The 15,207-nt window shown below is 42.7% G+C and overlaps 1 protein-coding gene and 1 long non-coding RNA gene across 3 annotated transcripts in view; both read left to right on the top strand.

The window, feature by feature from the left end:
* Positions 1-2,514: 2,514 nt before the first annotated feature.
* LOC135315952 (uncharacterized) lies at positions 2,515-13,015 on the top strand. 2 transcript variants are annotated; one of them, XR_010375443.1, is made up of 5 exons: positions 2,515-2,701; positions 3,510-3,692; positions 6,882-7,038; positions 11,030-11,444; positions 12,868-13,015. It is a non-coding gene; the product is annotated as an uncharacterized LOC135315952 (long non-coding RNA). The 2 variants fall into 2 exon arrangements; XR_010375442.1 differs by having other exon boundaries at positions 6,882-11,444.
* A 1,472-nt stretch (positions 13,016-14,487) lies between these two features.
* Positions 14,488-15,207, top strand: part of SMURF2 (SMAD specific E3 ubiquitin protein ligase 2) — a 66,940-nt gene continuing 66,220 nt past the window's right edge. The window contains exon 1 of the mRNA XM_064466806.1: positions 14,488-14,935. Within this exon, the coding sequence (XP_064322876.1) occupies positions 14,884-14,935 (52 nt within the window). The 5' untranslated portion in view covers positions 14,488-14,883. The remainder of the gene's footprint in view (positions 14,936-15,207) is intronic.

Genomic DNA, 15,207 nt, shown 5'->3' with positions numbered 1-15,207 from the left:
TGGGTTTACAAGAGCTTGGTCAGCCCAAGCTCTAACTTCTGCCTATAGCAGCCTACTCTTACTGCAGAACAAGTGCATTGCTGCTCCTCTCCAGGTATCTTACAGAAATCTGATTACTAGTGCCGTGTTCATAACTGAGTTAAACTACCGTCTGCCTTTTGGAAAGATATATATGATCCAAGGGCTAGTGTGGAGGAGGGGTAAGTACAGCAGTTAACCAACTAAGTGTGCTCAGGTGGCCTGGGCACAGTAATGTCCTTGGGGCAGCTGCCTGCCCTACAGAGTAAAGGTGAAGGCCTTGGGTTAGAATCTCTTGTCCTTTTGCTTTTAAAACTGTTACTTACACTAACCTACTCTGTCTCTAATGGTGGCTGTGCAGGGAAGGGTCTGGGGCCAGTGGGAGGAGAAGAATGGTAGTCCTGTTTTCTGGCTTTTTGGAAAAACTTTGAGCTGTTTTATTAACTGGAACATCTCAGGGTCAATGTGTCTGAATAACTATATAGACTCAGCTCTCTAAGCTTCTCTCCCTTCCATGATGGTGCAGGAGAGGTCAGGTTTTCCTGACAACTTGATTTTTTCATGACTGTGACTTCTATTTGAAATGTAGCGCATCCCTTCAGTACTGTATGTTAGATACCTCTTCAATTGTTAGTAAAAGGTGTGGGGGAAATCTAATGTGTAGGCAATTCTCCCACAGTCCCCCAGGCTTTGCTTCCGCCTCTATTGGGTGAAGGGGAATAAAACAAAAAACACAAAACAAAAAAACTCTTATATTCTGATGAAATAATCTGATTTGGTCTTACATGTTAGTCTGCTGGTTGTGTGCTTTCAAGTGTATTTTAAAGTGTACATGCATGTGTCTGTCTATTAAGAATACCTGATCTTAAAAGGACCACTCTTTCCAAACTGAGATTGCCATTCTCCTGTACTGCTGTGCCTTCTTTAAAAAGGGGTTGTTGCTAATGTGGAAGATGCTGCTCTCACTTCTGTTACTGTGGTGCAACTCACCTTGCTTGCAAAAGTGGTGCCCTCCCTGACCCTGTGTAAGCCACTTGCTTGGATCCTGGGTACGGCTGGATGATGATGATGTTGCAGAAGGCAGCTGGTAATTTGTCTGCATGTAAACTCATAGCTCTGATAGTCAGCAGTAATAACGTTGCCTGCAGAGCAATCACTTCAGGCCTCACCTGCATAAGCATACTTCTGTGGGGCTATTTAAGCCACGAGTTCATCCATCCAGCTCAGAATATGGTCATGACACACACATGTTGCTGTCACTGGTGTATCAAGGGGGTTGCAGTTCTTGCATGTCAGAGAAGATAGCAAAAATCACAATAACCTGAGTTGATTAATGATGACTTCATATTTTTGACTGTACCACTTTAACTTATTTTTCTTTACCCCAAAACAAAGCTGCAGCAAGCAATAACCTTTACAAGAGGAATCTTTAAAGACAATCAGAATAATAGCTACTGGAACCCAATTGCATCTTCTGCTTGAGAAGTTGATGTCAGCATTACTAACCTTCTGTCTCTTTGCCTGTGCTGCCAAATGCAGGGTGATGCACATTCCCAGCCCTGCCAGCCTTCTGTGCTAATGGGAGAGGCTGCTGGCGGCACCCAGCACCTGCAGAAGAAGCTGCAGGCAGCACCAGACTGTGGAGCAGAACACAAGTCTGACACTACAGATACTGCAACACCCTTGGGACCAGATTCTGGTATTAATTTAGCAGTACCTGTGTAAAGTGGAAAGAACCATCTGTTTTGCAATGCTGAAGCCTTTAATGTTCTGGGGGGAAAAAGCAACTAAATAGGGCTTTTGTGCATCTGCAGTGAAGCCTCATGAGTCCTTTGTTGTCAAACCTCCAACTTTCACCTAAAAGCATCAGTTATAAAATAATTATTTTCTCTGTGACCGCAGAGAACTGAAAGAATTAACCTATATAAAAGCAGTTATGCAAAGTCAGCTTTCATAAATGAAATCATTGCTTCCACCTGTTTTATGTTTGTGGGTTTATAAGGGCAATGACACAATGACTTGTGAAACATAATTTAGAATTCTTGAGTAATTTTAGATGTCTAACTCTGTAAAATATCGTATCTTCCGGTAGAGGGTGCTACAGGAAACCGCCGAGTCCCCTTTGCTTCTAAGGGCTTGATGTGCAGATTTATGCAGCCTGAATGGCTCAGGTATGATGTCCTTTATTTTCCTATTAAAAAAATACTGATATAAAATCCACCGGGGGACCTCTTCTAGTTACAGAAAACATCTATGTGCGAACTCCTGAGTATTTAACCAGGTTAAATATTAAATGAGGTATAACCTTTTAAAAGTGGTACCTCAGAGTACTGTTACTTTAAAACACAACTCCTTGCTGTAACTGCTTTTTAGTGTATATGCAGTTAATTTGACTTTTCTATCTCTGTATATAGAAAAGGGGATGAGAATGCAGAACACTTGTTGAATAGCTTTATCTCTCCTTTCTTTCCTGAAGTACTTGTTTCAGAATTAACTCATATACCAAGTTAATAATAGAGCGCTGCAAATTCTTCTCTAGATGCCTGACAGCTCAGTAGCTTAATAATTAATTTTATGGGGACTGAGACTTTGTTTTTATCCAAGAAAAATATGTTCGGCCCAACTACCAGTGAGCCCTGTTCTTGGCAGCACCTATTTCCACAAGCAAAAATCTACGGTGATTGTAAGTGACTGGGGTGAGTCACTCCTTATTCTAATACAAATGCAAACTATTTCTGAGGTTAGGATCACAGTCACCATTAGACTGCATCTCTAGCTTAAAAAAGGTAGGAGCAAAAAGGGACAGGAGAATTGTTATTGCTCCTGGTTCTAGGTTTGTCAGGTGGGGGTGGGGTTTTGTGTGTTGCCCAGCCAGAGTTCGAAGCTAGCCTTCTTTGTTTGGCAAACGCCTAATACAGGACAAGGGCTGGAATATATGTCTGGTGGCCTATGTGTCAGTCTGCCAACTCCTCTGTTCTGAGAGCAACAATAACAGACCCTTGCTGACATCAACTGGCTTGGAATGCAGTTGTTGCTAATGCTATTTTATCTGTGGAGTGATGGCAAGATTTCAGTCTGAGATTTCAGCAAACGTAACCACCTCTGAAATTCGGATGCTAGCAGATGCTGCCTGTGTGATTGCTTCCACCTGCTGTTTCCAAAGATGCTAGGCTCTGAAAGAGCAGAGGCTTTGCAGTGCTGTTCTTCAATAGCCTTTCTGTTCCTTTTCCACAGTTTAAAGAACACCTTAAACTGTGGAAAAGCTAGAAATGGTTAAATTAGGAGAAATCTATTCTTTATTTCCCTGTGATTTAGACTGAAATATTGTCTTAGGTTAAGGTATTTCCTGCTCCTCTATACAAAATGATTTAAATTCTGCAGAACTACCATGGTGTGTCAGCAAAAAGGAGAAGCTGTAAGTTTACAGGAAAAGGAATTCACTAGCCAACAATATTACACAGATCACTGCTGTTTCTAAATCTGTTTTGCAGCAGAGCAAACTGCGATACAAGAAATCTATCCACAGACGTCTACAAAGTAGCTGGTAGAATTAACCTGGAGCCTGGGAATCCTGATGTCCTTTCTCCTGGTTAACCCATGGCACCTCTGGCCGTGATTATCCATTTGCAGAGTATAGGATTATCCCAGGAGTATTGACTCTCTTTTGTGCTAAGGTACGACATGACATTTAAGCACAGGTCTAAATTTTGGCAGTGTGCGCAATTTGGGGGAAAGGTACTGTTATTCAAAGGAGAAGTAAGGAACGAAGGTTAATTGTGACTGGTGATATTTGGCCTATAGAAGAAAATGTTGGGACTCTCACTTAAAACCTAATAAGAAACACATTAATCCTTTGGCCTGAATTAAAAACTTAACCTTGACTCACCTTTAGGGGAATGTGTTAGGAGAAAAGTCTCAGAGGGTGACCCCTCCTGAGGTTGTACCCAACCCAACTGCAAGTTTCAGAAAAAAAGTGTTCACAAGAACACTCAAGCTGCAAGTGTGCAAAGTTGTTCGCTGTGTTTGGAAAACACTTCCTTATTGATCCACAGCACAGCGTTGATATGAGTCGGGCAGAAACTTGGCGTGTAGACAGCTAAGAAAGAATTGATTTGCTGTGAGTTTTGTAGCAGTTCATGTGGAATAAGGGTCACTGGATTCCAGTCCTGTTTCTGACTGCAGAGCACTGTCTGTCTCAGACTGGCTCCAGGAAATGGACGCTCTTCCGCAGAAGCCAGAAGATTTCGTGGAAGAGCCATGGCCTGTTTCCAGGTTGCAGTTCACCCACTGCCCTAGGGAGTGTCATTAGTGGGAGGGAAGTGAAGTTGGGATTTTAAGGGATGAGGAGAGAAAAATTAACGCAGGGTGGAGAAAAATCCCGTTAATTCCTATTAAGCAGAACTTGCTTGACCACATTAAAATGTTGTGTTAATAATTGAGATAAAACAATGGGCCAAATCCAGAAGTGATGTAAAAATGTATAAATCATACATCAAGAAGGGAGTTTCAGTTGACTGACATATTAAAGCAAAACCAATGGCACTGATTTCACTGCGGAAGAGGTTGGATTACACCTATGAGCTCAGCAAAAGAGGCAGTAATTCTAGTTTATTTTGCATCTTTCTCAATTTGCATTGCAATGTGAGATGAAAATCACAGGGTCATCTTTTGAAGGTGTGATTTTTAGATATATAGATATAAAAATACTGGAGAGCTGCCTAATTTGTTATCCGTAACAGATTGCTTTGTGTACAGGTTCACCGGGGTAAAACAGCTATAATACCAGGAGTATGTAATAATGCTCTGTGGGCATGTGGAAGATTGGATGTACAAAGTTATCAGAAAATCTTGAATAATTTCCAAGGCACATTTCCATCATCCAAATCACTTCATTTTTACCCACTATATGAAACAGATGTAAAAATAGCTCTTTCATCAGCGGATTGTTACACATATTTGGGCTGCAGAGGGTCCATTCTGTTCAAAGCAATACTGTGAAATCATTTGCAGAATGTTGCTGTTAATCAGAAGCAGCAATTTAATGTTACGTATCCATCTCTCCTCCCATCCCCAGCTCCCCTTCCCAATTCTGAGCAGGAAATGACACTTGGACGGAGCTCAGCATACTAACTTTCTGGATAGACTCTCTAGGAATGAGGAGGGACTTGAATTCTCTCCATATGTCATTTCCTTTCCCCTAATGGCTGAAAAAAAAACATTGCTGCAGTCCATATAACTTACAATAGAGAGAACATTACCAGTATAGGAAAATAAAGGTGGGGGGATGGGACAGACAGGACATCCACATTCCATTTCTAAAAAAGTGCTTTGAAAAATTTGACTTGAATTACACAGGAATCTGTCTTCTGTGTAGAAAGGTTGTTTTATACAGTTCCTAAAATTGAAGCCATTACCCCGTCTGTATTTAAGTGTATATCAACACCTGCAGTCTGTAGCCAGACGTGGATTAGAGAAGGAAAACATAAGTAGAGGAAGAATGGTAACAACTGCACGAGATTTAAACTAACTCAGAAAGGAAAAAGAGGTGACTGAGGAGGACTGACAATGGGGATCTAATAATTTCTAATAAAACCAATTTTAATAGCAAATAATCCTAGAAATTACTTAAGGAAAAAAATATTAGCCCATTCCTGCAACCAGCTTTTGTCCAGACTACCTTTAAAAACTTTTCTGTTTGGTATAACCAATAGCATATGCAGATATACTGCTGCAAAATACAAAATTTGATCTGCTATTCTGCACAGCGGATTTGCAGCTGTCAACAGAATTCAGTGTGCCATAGTTACAAACAGAAAAACCCCAGGAATAAACATAAAAAAAAAAAAAAACCCAAACAACAAAACAAAACCCACCACAACATTTTAACTAAACAGAAAGCTTACTTCCTGGTAGGCAACCAACTGTGTATTAGACTCAAATTGGAACATAACATCGTTCTAGCAATATAATCCAAATGTTTGTTAAATTTGTAGCAACCAAACTGTGCAAGACACTTTGCAGAGCAAAGGAGATATGATGTTTGCTCAAAACCCCCTGAATTTTGCAGCCAGTGAATGAATGCATATGCATATAGGAGCTAGATGCATCTGTTTGGGGGGTGATTACATCTGATTGCAGAACCAACACCTCACATCTTTCATTAGACATATTGCCCCTGAATTCTACTGCTAAAAAGAAAATAAAAAACCCCCACCTTTCTTCCAGTTATATTTTAAAGGGTTTCAAAAGTAGAATAGAAGAATGATTCAAGACACATGGTGACAGATTTTGCTTTAGGTTAATTTTAGCACTTCACTAGACCCACTAACCTACTTAAATATCTGCGCTGTTCTTATCTGGCATGCAACCTTGCTTTATAATTTTTAAGATGAAATAATTTTAGAGATAACTTATCTTAAATCCTCTCAAATTGATTTCACAGTGGACTTGTGGGTGATTCTTTTAAAAGAAAGCACAAAAGAAGCTAGTGCAGATTGTGGATGGGTTAGGTATTTCTGCAGTTTAGAGAGTGTTAGGAATTGGATTTAAAAAAAAGAGGGATTCTTGTGTTTATTGACCCTACAAATGCTTTTGTGTCATGACTGATCTGACTTATAGATTTAGTTTTCATGAAACGTGTTTATAAATGTCTACACACTTGTTAACGTAAGACACAGCAGAGTGCTTCGAAAGCTGGTTAGCCTGGGTTCTTTTCAGTAATTCACAAAACGGTGTGAGTATATGCGGTACACACATTTCAAGAAAGCTCATTCTGAACCCTAGTGGTTGCTTCCCCATGGCAGAAAATAATAATCTTGTGGGGTTAAGGCTTTGTCAGCTGTTTTTATCTTTGAACCTTGCAGATTCCGTTACCTGTAGAAGTACACAATATTGTTATAATCTGATAAATCTCCTGGAATGAATCACATCTCTTGAATGGAAATCTTTGGAAGCAACTTGTATGAGAGACATGAAAAACTTCCACTTCCTTGAAGAAATGTGGAAAATCAGAACTACCAGGTGAGGGCTGTTTTGTTTAAGCGGTTTACGCTGCCTCAAGATGCTTACTTTCTCTGCCAACATTAGACAGGCAGAGGAGTCTGTTGCCAGCCTCGTTGCCTATCCATATCAGTGTTTGCCTCTAACAGCCACAGGCCCTACAATAGATTGGAATGGGATACACTGGCCCTCTTGAAAACCTCATCTTAACCCCTGACATATATGGGATTCTGTAAAGCTAGAAACATGAGGTTTTAATCCCTGAAATCTAGATAAGTAACAATGGCCAATGAGAACAAGCTAATTATGCCAAAGTATTAAGTCTTATCAGATAATGTTCTAGGGTTTTTTGGGAGTCAGTAAAGCATCTCTGCTTTCCTTGGCTGCATGGATGGAAGGTGCATCATAGAACATTTTTTACTTCTTCCAAAGCATTAAATAGTGGCTACGGCCCAAGCAGGATGTTTGCTAGGCAGACCAAGAGATTGATTTGACATGGCAGCTACCTTCCAATGTATCACTGTTGATCAACAGTGTCTAAGGGGTGAATTTATAGCAGCAGGACTGAGTCAGCTTTTGGCATCACTGTCAGTGGCACTCTCCTCTCAGCATCAGTATAATTAAGACTCAGAGAGGCTTCCAATATAGGAGATTTTACAGCTCATCTTTTGGAGACAACAGAATTGTTATTTCAAATTGATGCTGGGCCACAGGGGATAGGAAAGATTAGAGAAGGTTTGGTATTCCTTTAGTGGCTAAATAATACAGCTTGTCAAAAACAGTGCTCTATGTCAGCTCTCTTAAATACTTGTTTGGGCTGACAGTCTTCCCAATAACACTTCATTTGTCTAAGCTGCATACCACTGGCACAAAGACACAGCGTCAAGTTGAATCAGACAATATCTGGAGACAGATGTTGTAGTACAGTAGTAAATTCTTGATACATGTCACTCAGAGGAGACTGTTTCTAACTGTCTTATTCTGTAAGGTCTTTTATGAACCTATTTATATCAGCCAAATAAATCTAAGGATGACATTCTACAGTTGCTTCATTCACAAAGCAACATGAGAAAGTCCTGCAGAGCAGTTGCATGAGGGAACGTGCAGTCTTCAGGAAACTTTAGTAATTTCAGTTGGAATACTCAGCATGTAACTCTGAAAGCACGTGACAAAGCCAGTCATCCAAAAGTCTGGTAAAGAAATCGTATTATCAACAGTCCTTTATGGGTAAATAAGTGGAAATCGTGGCAGAATCAAGGAAATATTTTTCAGAAATAGATCTTTTTGGCCCAGGAATTCTGAAGGTCTAGTTTGTACTTTGAGTCAGCATTCCCACTGATTTTGAATGTAAGACAAATCAGGGAAAATATTTTAGGCCTAAGATACTTCACTATGTTAAAGACTGAAGCTAGGCTCTGCCTTTTGTGCTGGGCTGTTAAAAATGCTGTGCAAAGCCTGTCTTAAGGTCATGGGTTGTGAGACACTACATCCAACAGCAGAGAACAGTGTAGACTTGAGCTAGACAATGGGGCTGGAACACGGGTGTAATCTAGTCATTTGCCCAAGCACCAGGACATGGTTTCTCATGATAGATTTATCTCTTTCAGAAAGTGAATTTTAGCCTCTGGCTTGTAATAAAATATAATGCAATGCATCTCTTCCGTCTGTGTTCAATGCCTGTCTCTTTAAAATCTGCCTTTTTTCTTCTTCTTATAAAGTTGCATTAGGATAGTGCTGTCCTGCAGGACATGATGAGAAAATAACATGGCTAAAGAACTGCATGGAATATCTGTGCATCAGTTACTAATCTGTTCTGGATGGATGGACTTAGAAGTTATCTTAGTGACTAACCATTGGAAAATCCTGTGATATGGGAGCTCATGCATTTTTTTGTAGCCACAGCTGCAGTCATTTCCCTTCAGAGACACATCATTTCCCCAAGACACATCCTGTCTCAGAGGGCTATGGTGTCTGCTGCTCCAAGCTTCTGTCCTCTTTTTCAGTAGCCAGCATATGGGTGGAGATTTCCTTCCTAGTTTCTTCTCCTGAAAACTTCATCTCAAGCTACAGCTTGAGAAATGGATTGAATCTTGACCTCTTGCATAAACATTGTCTCTGCATGCCAAAAGGAGTCTTAGTGAGAACCAGAGCCCCTGTCTAGACATGTTTCTTCATCATATAACTCTGATAGGTATGTCTTCCATTGTTGGGCTAGCTCTCTTTGTCTCCGAGTAGCAGCGATGCCAGAGTTAAAGCAGGTATTTAAGCATGTGCATCTGAATACTTCAATGTCGTCTGTTCGGTACACCAGCAACACAAGCAATGAAATAATTTTCATATTCTGCAAAGGGAAATAAGGAATCTTGTACAAAGTGAAACTATCTATTCGTAGTCTTTCTTCCTGATATGCAGAAGCAGTTTATACATAACTTCAGTAGGGTTCGATCCCTTTGTACAGAAGAGCAGCAGGGAAGGTAAGAGAAATGGGTGAGGAAAGAGATTCTGTCCTCACAGAGGACAGAATTCCATTCAGGAACGGGACAAAAATGTGATGGGTCTGCAATGAATTTAGGAAGTACCTTTGCTACAGTAAGAAGTTATGATTGGATTAGAGAAGGATTAAAAGAAAAACCTGTGCCGAAGAGGCAGACTAGGAGAATGACGCCTGTTGCAAGCAAAGATGTTGATGGACCAGGTCAAGGCTGCTGATCTAGTCTAATGACTCTGTTTTACTGAGTACTGTGTTGAGACATCAATTTAGATAAGGCCTACTTGTTTTTAAGCACAGTATTAACACGATAAGAGAAAGTCCTTGCTTTGAAGACCATTGCTGTTAATGGTGGAAATTGGCTTGCGACAGGCAGTGCATGCTAGTGAAGAGTATAATACACTGGCCAGCAAACAAACTACGGCTTCTTAAAAATCATGTTTTGCAAAGCGATAAATAGGAATGCTTTGAACGGGAATGAGCTAATCAGGCAAATTAAGAGGCAGTGAACACTGGTGGTATAGATGTTCATCATTCTTCACAATTTTTTTAATTTTTTTTTTTTTGCCAATGTTAACAAAACTTTATCAAAAAAAGAAAAATATTGATGTGATATTCGTCAATATTTAAAATTTATTTATTTTCAGATGAAATTGGACCTGATAAATCTTAATGGGGTTGCCTAAGTATATACTTCTATAATACTTTTCTTCTCAGAACTATACCATTAGGTGGCAAAAAAGGGCATTTAGCATTAACGGTTGCACAAACAAAGGAAATGCATCATAGAGAAAAAGGAAACAGAGGTGTAATTCTCTTCTGATCAAGTCTGTCTTTTAACTCCAAGATCTCCAGGGGTGGTGTCTATAATTCAACCACTTCAGGCTCTGGGAAATTTAGTAAATTATGGCTAGTAGGAAGAAATACAATGCAGATAATTTTAAATCTCTTTAAAATAGTAATAATAGGAAAATAGTTTTAAACTTTTAATTTACTCACAAAGGCTTAACAGTAGGGGCAGGACTCTCTTGCTTTCTTGATATCATCACAGAAGCTGGGCAAGAATGTGATATAACACCAGCCAACTCTCATTACTGCTGAAGGAATGTGGTGTGATTAAACCTCTATACAGAAAGAAATGGAATGTAATTCTTACATGTTGATTTGCTTTGAACACATACCACATGCTGAGGAATGAGTTTCCAGTGTACTCTTCCATTTCTAATGATGGAGAGGACCCCACCTCCAAAAACTAACTACAACTCTCCTCTTCTGAAAATGAACACTATTTGGTTAAAGATATTTGTTCACATTTCCCAGTGTCCAAAACCACTAAATCCTTTGAGAAATGTCTGTGAATGCAAAGCCTTCTTTTTCTTCCTATTGGGAAATTCAAGAAATCAAAGCCCTTTTTTTGCAGCCATAGAACAAAAGAAGTTTTTGTATTTCTAAATACTTCTTCCAAAGTTTCACTAATATGATACCAACGGTTAAATTATTTTGTCCTTATGGACTGCTCTACAGCCCTGTTCATGTCATGAAGGTGCCTGAACTTACCTCCTACCTGCACATTTCCTGCAGTCCTTGAGACTGTGCCTCAGTTGCTAACTTCTGGCTGAAGAAGACTGGATGGGACTCCCTCCGGCATCCAGCAGCGAGGCTGTCGTCCAAGTAGTGAGCTGCAGGGTGATGCAAGGCACTCCCTTCCCTCCGGATCTGAGCTAGCTACCTCATCTTGAAAGGATTTGTTGCTCAATGACATCAGCCTAGAGTGAAACATGGATCACTTGTCAACAGTTAATGATGACATTTGCTTGCTTACCTCACAAGATCAGCACTATAAAGCATGAAACCCCTTCTGACCCTTGAAATGGAACCGCATAAAGACAGAATTTACTGTAAACTATTGGCTTCCAAAACCTAAAGCAGGATCAACAAGGTATCTGTTCTGTTAATCTGAGAATATTTTGAGAACTTGGGGGATAGCACTGGCATAAGAAACTCTGGATCATAACATTTGTGTGGAATTCTTTTGTTGGAAAAGTAGCCCTTTCAATCATCAGGTACCGTCAGTATCTTTGGTCTCCTACATTCTCTGCAGTTCTTGGCGCTTTGCAAGGCTTCCTGACCTCTGCTCACTGCAGATCTTGCACAGATCCCTGACAGAGCTGCCCCTCTTAAATGCTGCTTGGCAATTCTACTCAGTGAAGGGGAGCAATGAATAAAACCCCTGATTTCCCTACAGAATTGGGAGATACGATGGGACAGACACATCTGTAGGGCATCCAAGCTGCAGTCATTGTAATGTTTATACAAAGCCAGAAGGGAAGAAGCGAGCAGCTTGCATCTGGTGCATCTGTCTATCCAAGTGCAACCTGATCTAGGTCATTTCTACCTATGTCAGTCAAGAGACAACATGGTCCTGACCTAAATGGGACACGTACCATGCCTGCAGGTGCTAATGAGAGCTAAAGCCCTGCTTCTCTCATGCTATTAAATACATACATTCTGTATAGGACTTCCTTATGTGTCACTGATACACTTTGGATATAATAGTAAAAAAGCCCAAGTCATGTATGTTATTTAAAAATAAATAAATACAATCAAATATTGTGCATGTTTAAAAAAAACTGTGTGGCAGCAGCAGCAATCTTGCAGCCAGTGCGTTTTATAGAGTGACCCAAATGCACAAACTGTCAATTAATGCTCTAACAGTTGCAATATATCGCAGTATTTTCTCTGAAAGGTGAGCAGCCTGTCCAAAAACCTTAGAAAAATTAATAGTTCAGCGATTTGCTTTCTGAAAAGCAGTATGAAACTAATTATACCTCATGACCTTTAAAAAACACTTTTAATGAAAGCCTTAAAATGTTCATATACCTACTGAGTAATGAAATACTATATTTGATCCCAATAGGTTGTTTTCTTTTTTTAAATATTGGCATTGCAATTAATGCCTGACACACTAGTTATCCATTAGAGAAAGATCACGTAGCAAGGAGTACTATGTTTAACATAACCTTAAATACTTTTGTCAAATTACATCAGAATTATTGAATGCTGGGCCCAGAGTGCACTGCAAGACCCCAGAAACAAATAATAATCACGTGTTAGGAAAAACCTAGAGTAACCTAGAAATATGTTAAGTATGTGAAAAGTGGCTTTATATTTTGTTTTTGTGTTCCGTTTAGCAACAGTCAGGTAATGTTGCAATATTTGCAAGCCATCAGCCATTTCCTTTATATAGTTGGTTTTAGAAAAGGATAATGACCTGGCTATGTGAATTTGCAACAGACTGAAACTTTAATAGTATGACCTTCAGTTATTAAGGTTGATTTTTCTTTTTTTTTTCTTTTATGCAGGAATCAGGACACCTGGAATGTCTTTGAGGTGTACGTGAATTTACATAACTATTGTAAAGTAATCTTTTAACTGTTTCAGTGCAGCATGAGCCATAAATTCAGCAGATATGTGTGCTTGTGTTTTGTAGTAAATGAAGTTTAGACTTGACTTGTTTCAAATTCTGTTTGCTTGAAAGAGTGGCTAAGCAATGAATCAGCATTATTTCTTGTACTCCAGCTATGCTGTAAAGAAAGGTTTGTCTCTAACACTCGCTAGCTATGCGTTGAACAGGCAATTGCACAGGCAACAGATGCAGTCCTGTGCAACAAAGAAATCCCAGTCATGATCCCAGGACTCCTCTGCTCCTGGGTGAAGCCACATTGGAACAGCAGGGCCACCGCAGCAGGAAGCATTGAAAATTTCCACTTGGAAGAACCCGGTGCTTAAGAAACACTTTGGGAGGAAGGAGATGTAGGTCTGCACATACCCAGTGTGGGGAGGGGACTCATTTCAAGGGAGGAAATCTTTTGAGAACCACATCCCACTTCCAAGTGGGAAAAAAAAACCAGTTTGTCATCTCGGATTTGATTTAATGAGTTCCAAGCCCTGAGCTCTGTCAAGGTGGAATCACTCAACACATGCTGATAGGTCAGTTCTGTGTATGCAACTTCAGCAAGTAAACCTCCTGGGCTGTGTAGAAGCTACATTATAAACCCTGTGAAGCACAGGTCTTCTTTCCATCACGCATTTGGATCCTGATCCATAGGCTGGATCCTAATCTATGACTACCCTTATGATAATACTTTACAGGTTGCCTCAACAGGAAGAAGCCTGGGCAATGACACGACTGGATGTGTACAGAGCATTAGTAAGGTTGTTAGCACGAATAGGTGTGTGGTTTATTAGCTCAGTCTTCTGAGGTAAAACGTGGCAACCTTCATAGCTTTTCTGGGAGCTCTTCCCACCGTCCAGAGGCCCCTTGGGCCCTGCTGAAAGCTGCCCCCAACTCCCACTGCGGCATGGAGCCTCCCCTCACGGGAAGTGTGCTGCAGTGCTGGGAAAACTCTGGAAAGTCACCTTTCCTCTGGGATGGGAGTTAAATTGGGCCACACGGTGTGGATGCAAGGCATTTCAGTATTTTTTTTTTCAGTAATTTTTTTAAATTATTTTGAGAATTGCAGTTCACAGAACTGGGCTGCTGATTCCTACGAAGCACAGATAAGAAGCGAATCGGTCCAAAGTTTAACAGTTTCCAGGCCCAGTCTGTCACACCCTGTCCATGGAAATACTGCCCCGATGAGCAGCGCTCCTGAGCGTGACTACACACATATTCAGCCCGGCCTCCAATTCCCACCCGTGTGGTCTTTTCCCATTTGTACCTTTGATTCTCCTGTCCCAACCCCCACGCAACTTCACCCTCATCTTCCTCCCCGTCTCCCGCTCCCCTCCTCTCAGCCAGGGCAACCCACCCCCGCCCTTCCCGACCCCCCAGCTCTCCCGGGAAGGACCCCAAGCGCCGCCGCCACCTGACGCGGTTCCCCCTTCAGCATCCCCGGGGCAGACCCCGAGGCGGGGTGGGCTCCCCCTGCCCGGCGGGGGGGGCGCGGGGGCGGGCAGCCTCCCCCGGGGGCAGGGCAGGCCGGGCCGGGGAGGGGAGGGGAGGGGATAGGAGGGAAGGCGAGGCGAGGCGGCCGTCTGTCTGTCCGTCCGTCCGTCCGCCCGCCGTGCGGCTCCGTCCCCGGCTTTGTTGTGCTCGCCGCCCGGGCTCCGGGCGAGGGGGCGGGGAAGCCGAGGGAAGGGAAGCGGGGAAGGCGGCCGCGTCTCCTCCTCCGCCTCCTCCTCGGCCCCGGCCCCGCTCATGGCGACGCTGGGCACATCCGGGCTTCTCCTCCTCCTCCTCCTCCGGCGGCCGCCGCTGCCCTGAGCGCCCGGCCCGACTCCATTAGCGCCTCCCCTCCCCCCGTCTCCCTTCCAGGACCCAGAGGCAGGGGGAGCCCCGGGCAAGGCAGCGCCGAGCCCGCGGAGCGGCCGGGGACATGTCCAACCAAGGGGCCCGGCGGAACGGGCCCGTCAAGCTGCGACTGACAGGTGAGGCTGAGCGGGCGGGCTCCGCCGGGGCCTGCCGCCCTCCGCCGGCGGGGCCGGCCGGGCAGGGGGGAGGCAAGGGAAGGGACGGGACGGAGGGAGCGAGGAGCGGCGGGGTCTGTGGGGGGGGGCGCGAAGCCCGGGCTCCCGGGGGAGCGGGGCGAGGAGAGCCCAGCTGGAGGGGCGGGAGCGGGCTCCCTCCATGTGTCTTTGAGGTTGAACCTGGGGCCGGCGGAGCCCCTCAGGCCTCGGGAGGAGAGCGGGGGGAAGGAGGG

The sequence above is a fragment of the Phalacrocorax carbo genome, chromosome 16 (assembly GCF_963921805.1).
Source record: "Phalacrocorax carbo chromosome 16, bPhaCar2.1, whole genome shotgun sequence".
Lineage (NCBI taxonomy): Eukaryota > Metazoa > Chordata > Aves > Suliformes > Phalacrocoracidae > Phalacrocorax > Phalacrocorax carbo.
Note: the sequence above shows the minus strand (reverse complement) of the source record. Positions and strands in the feature narration are given on the sequence as shown.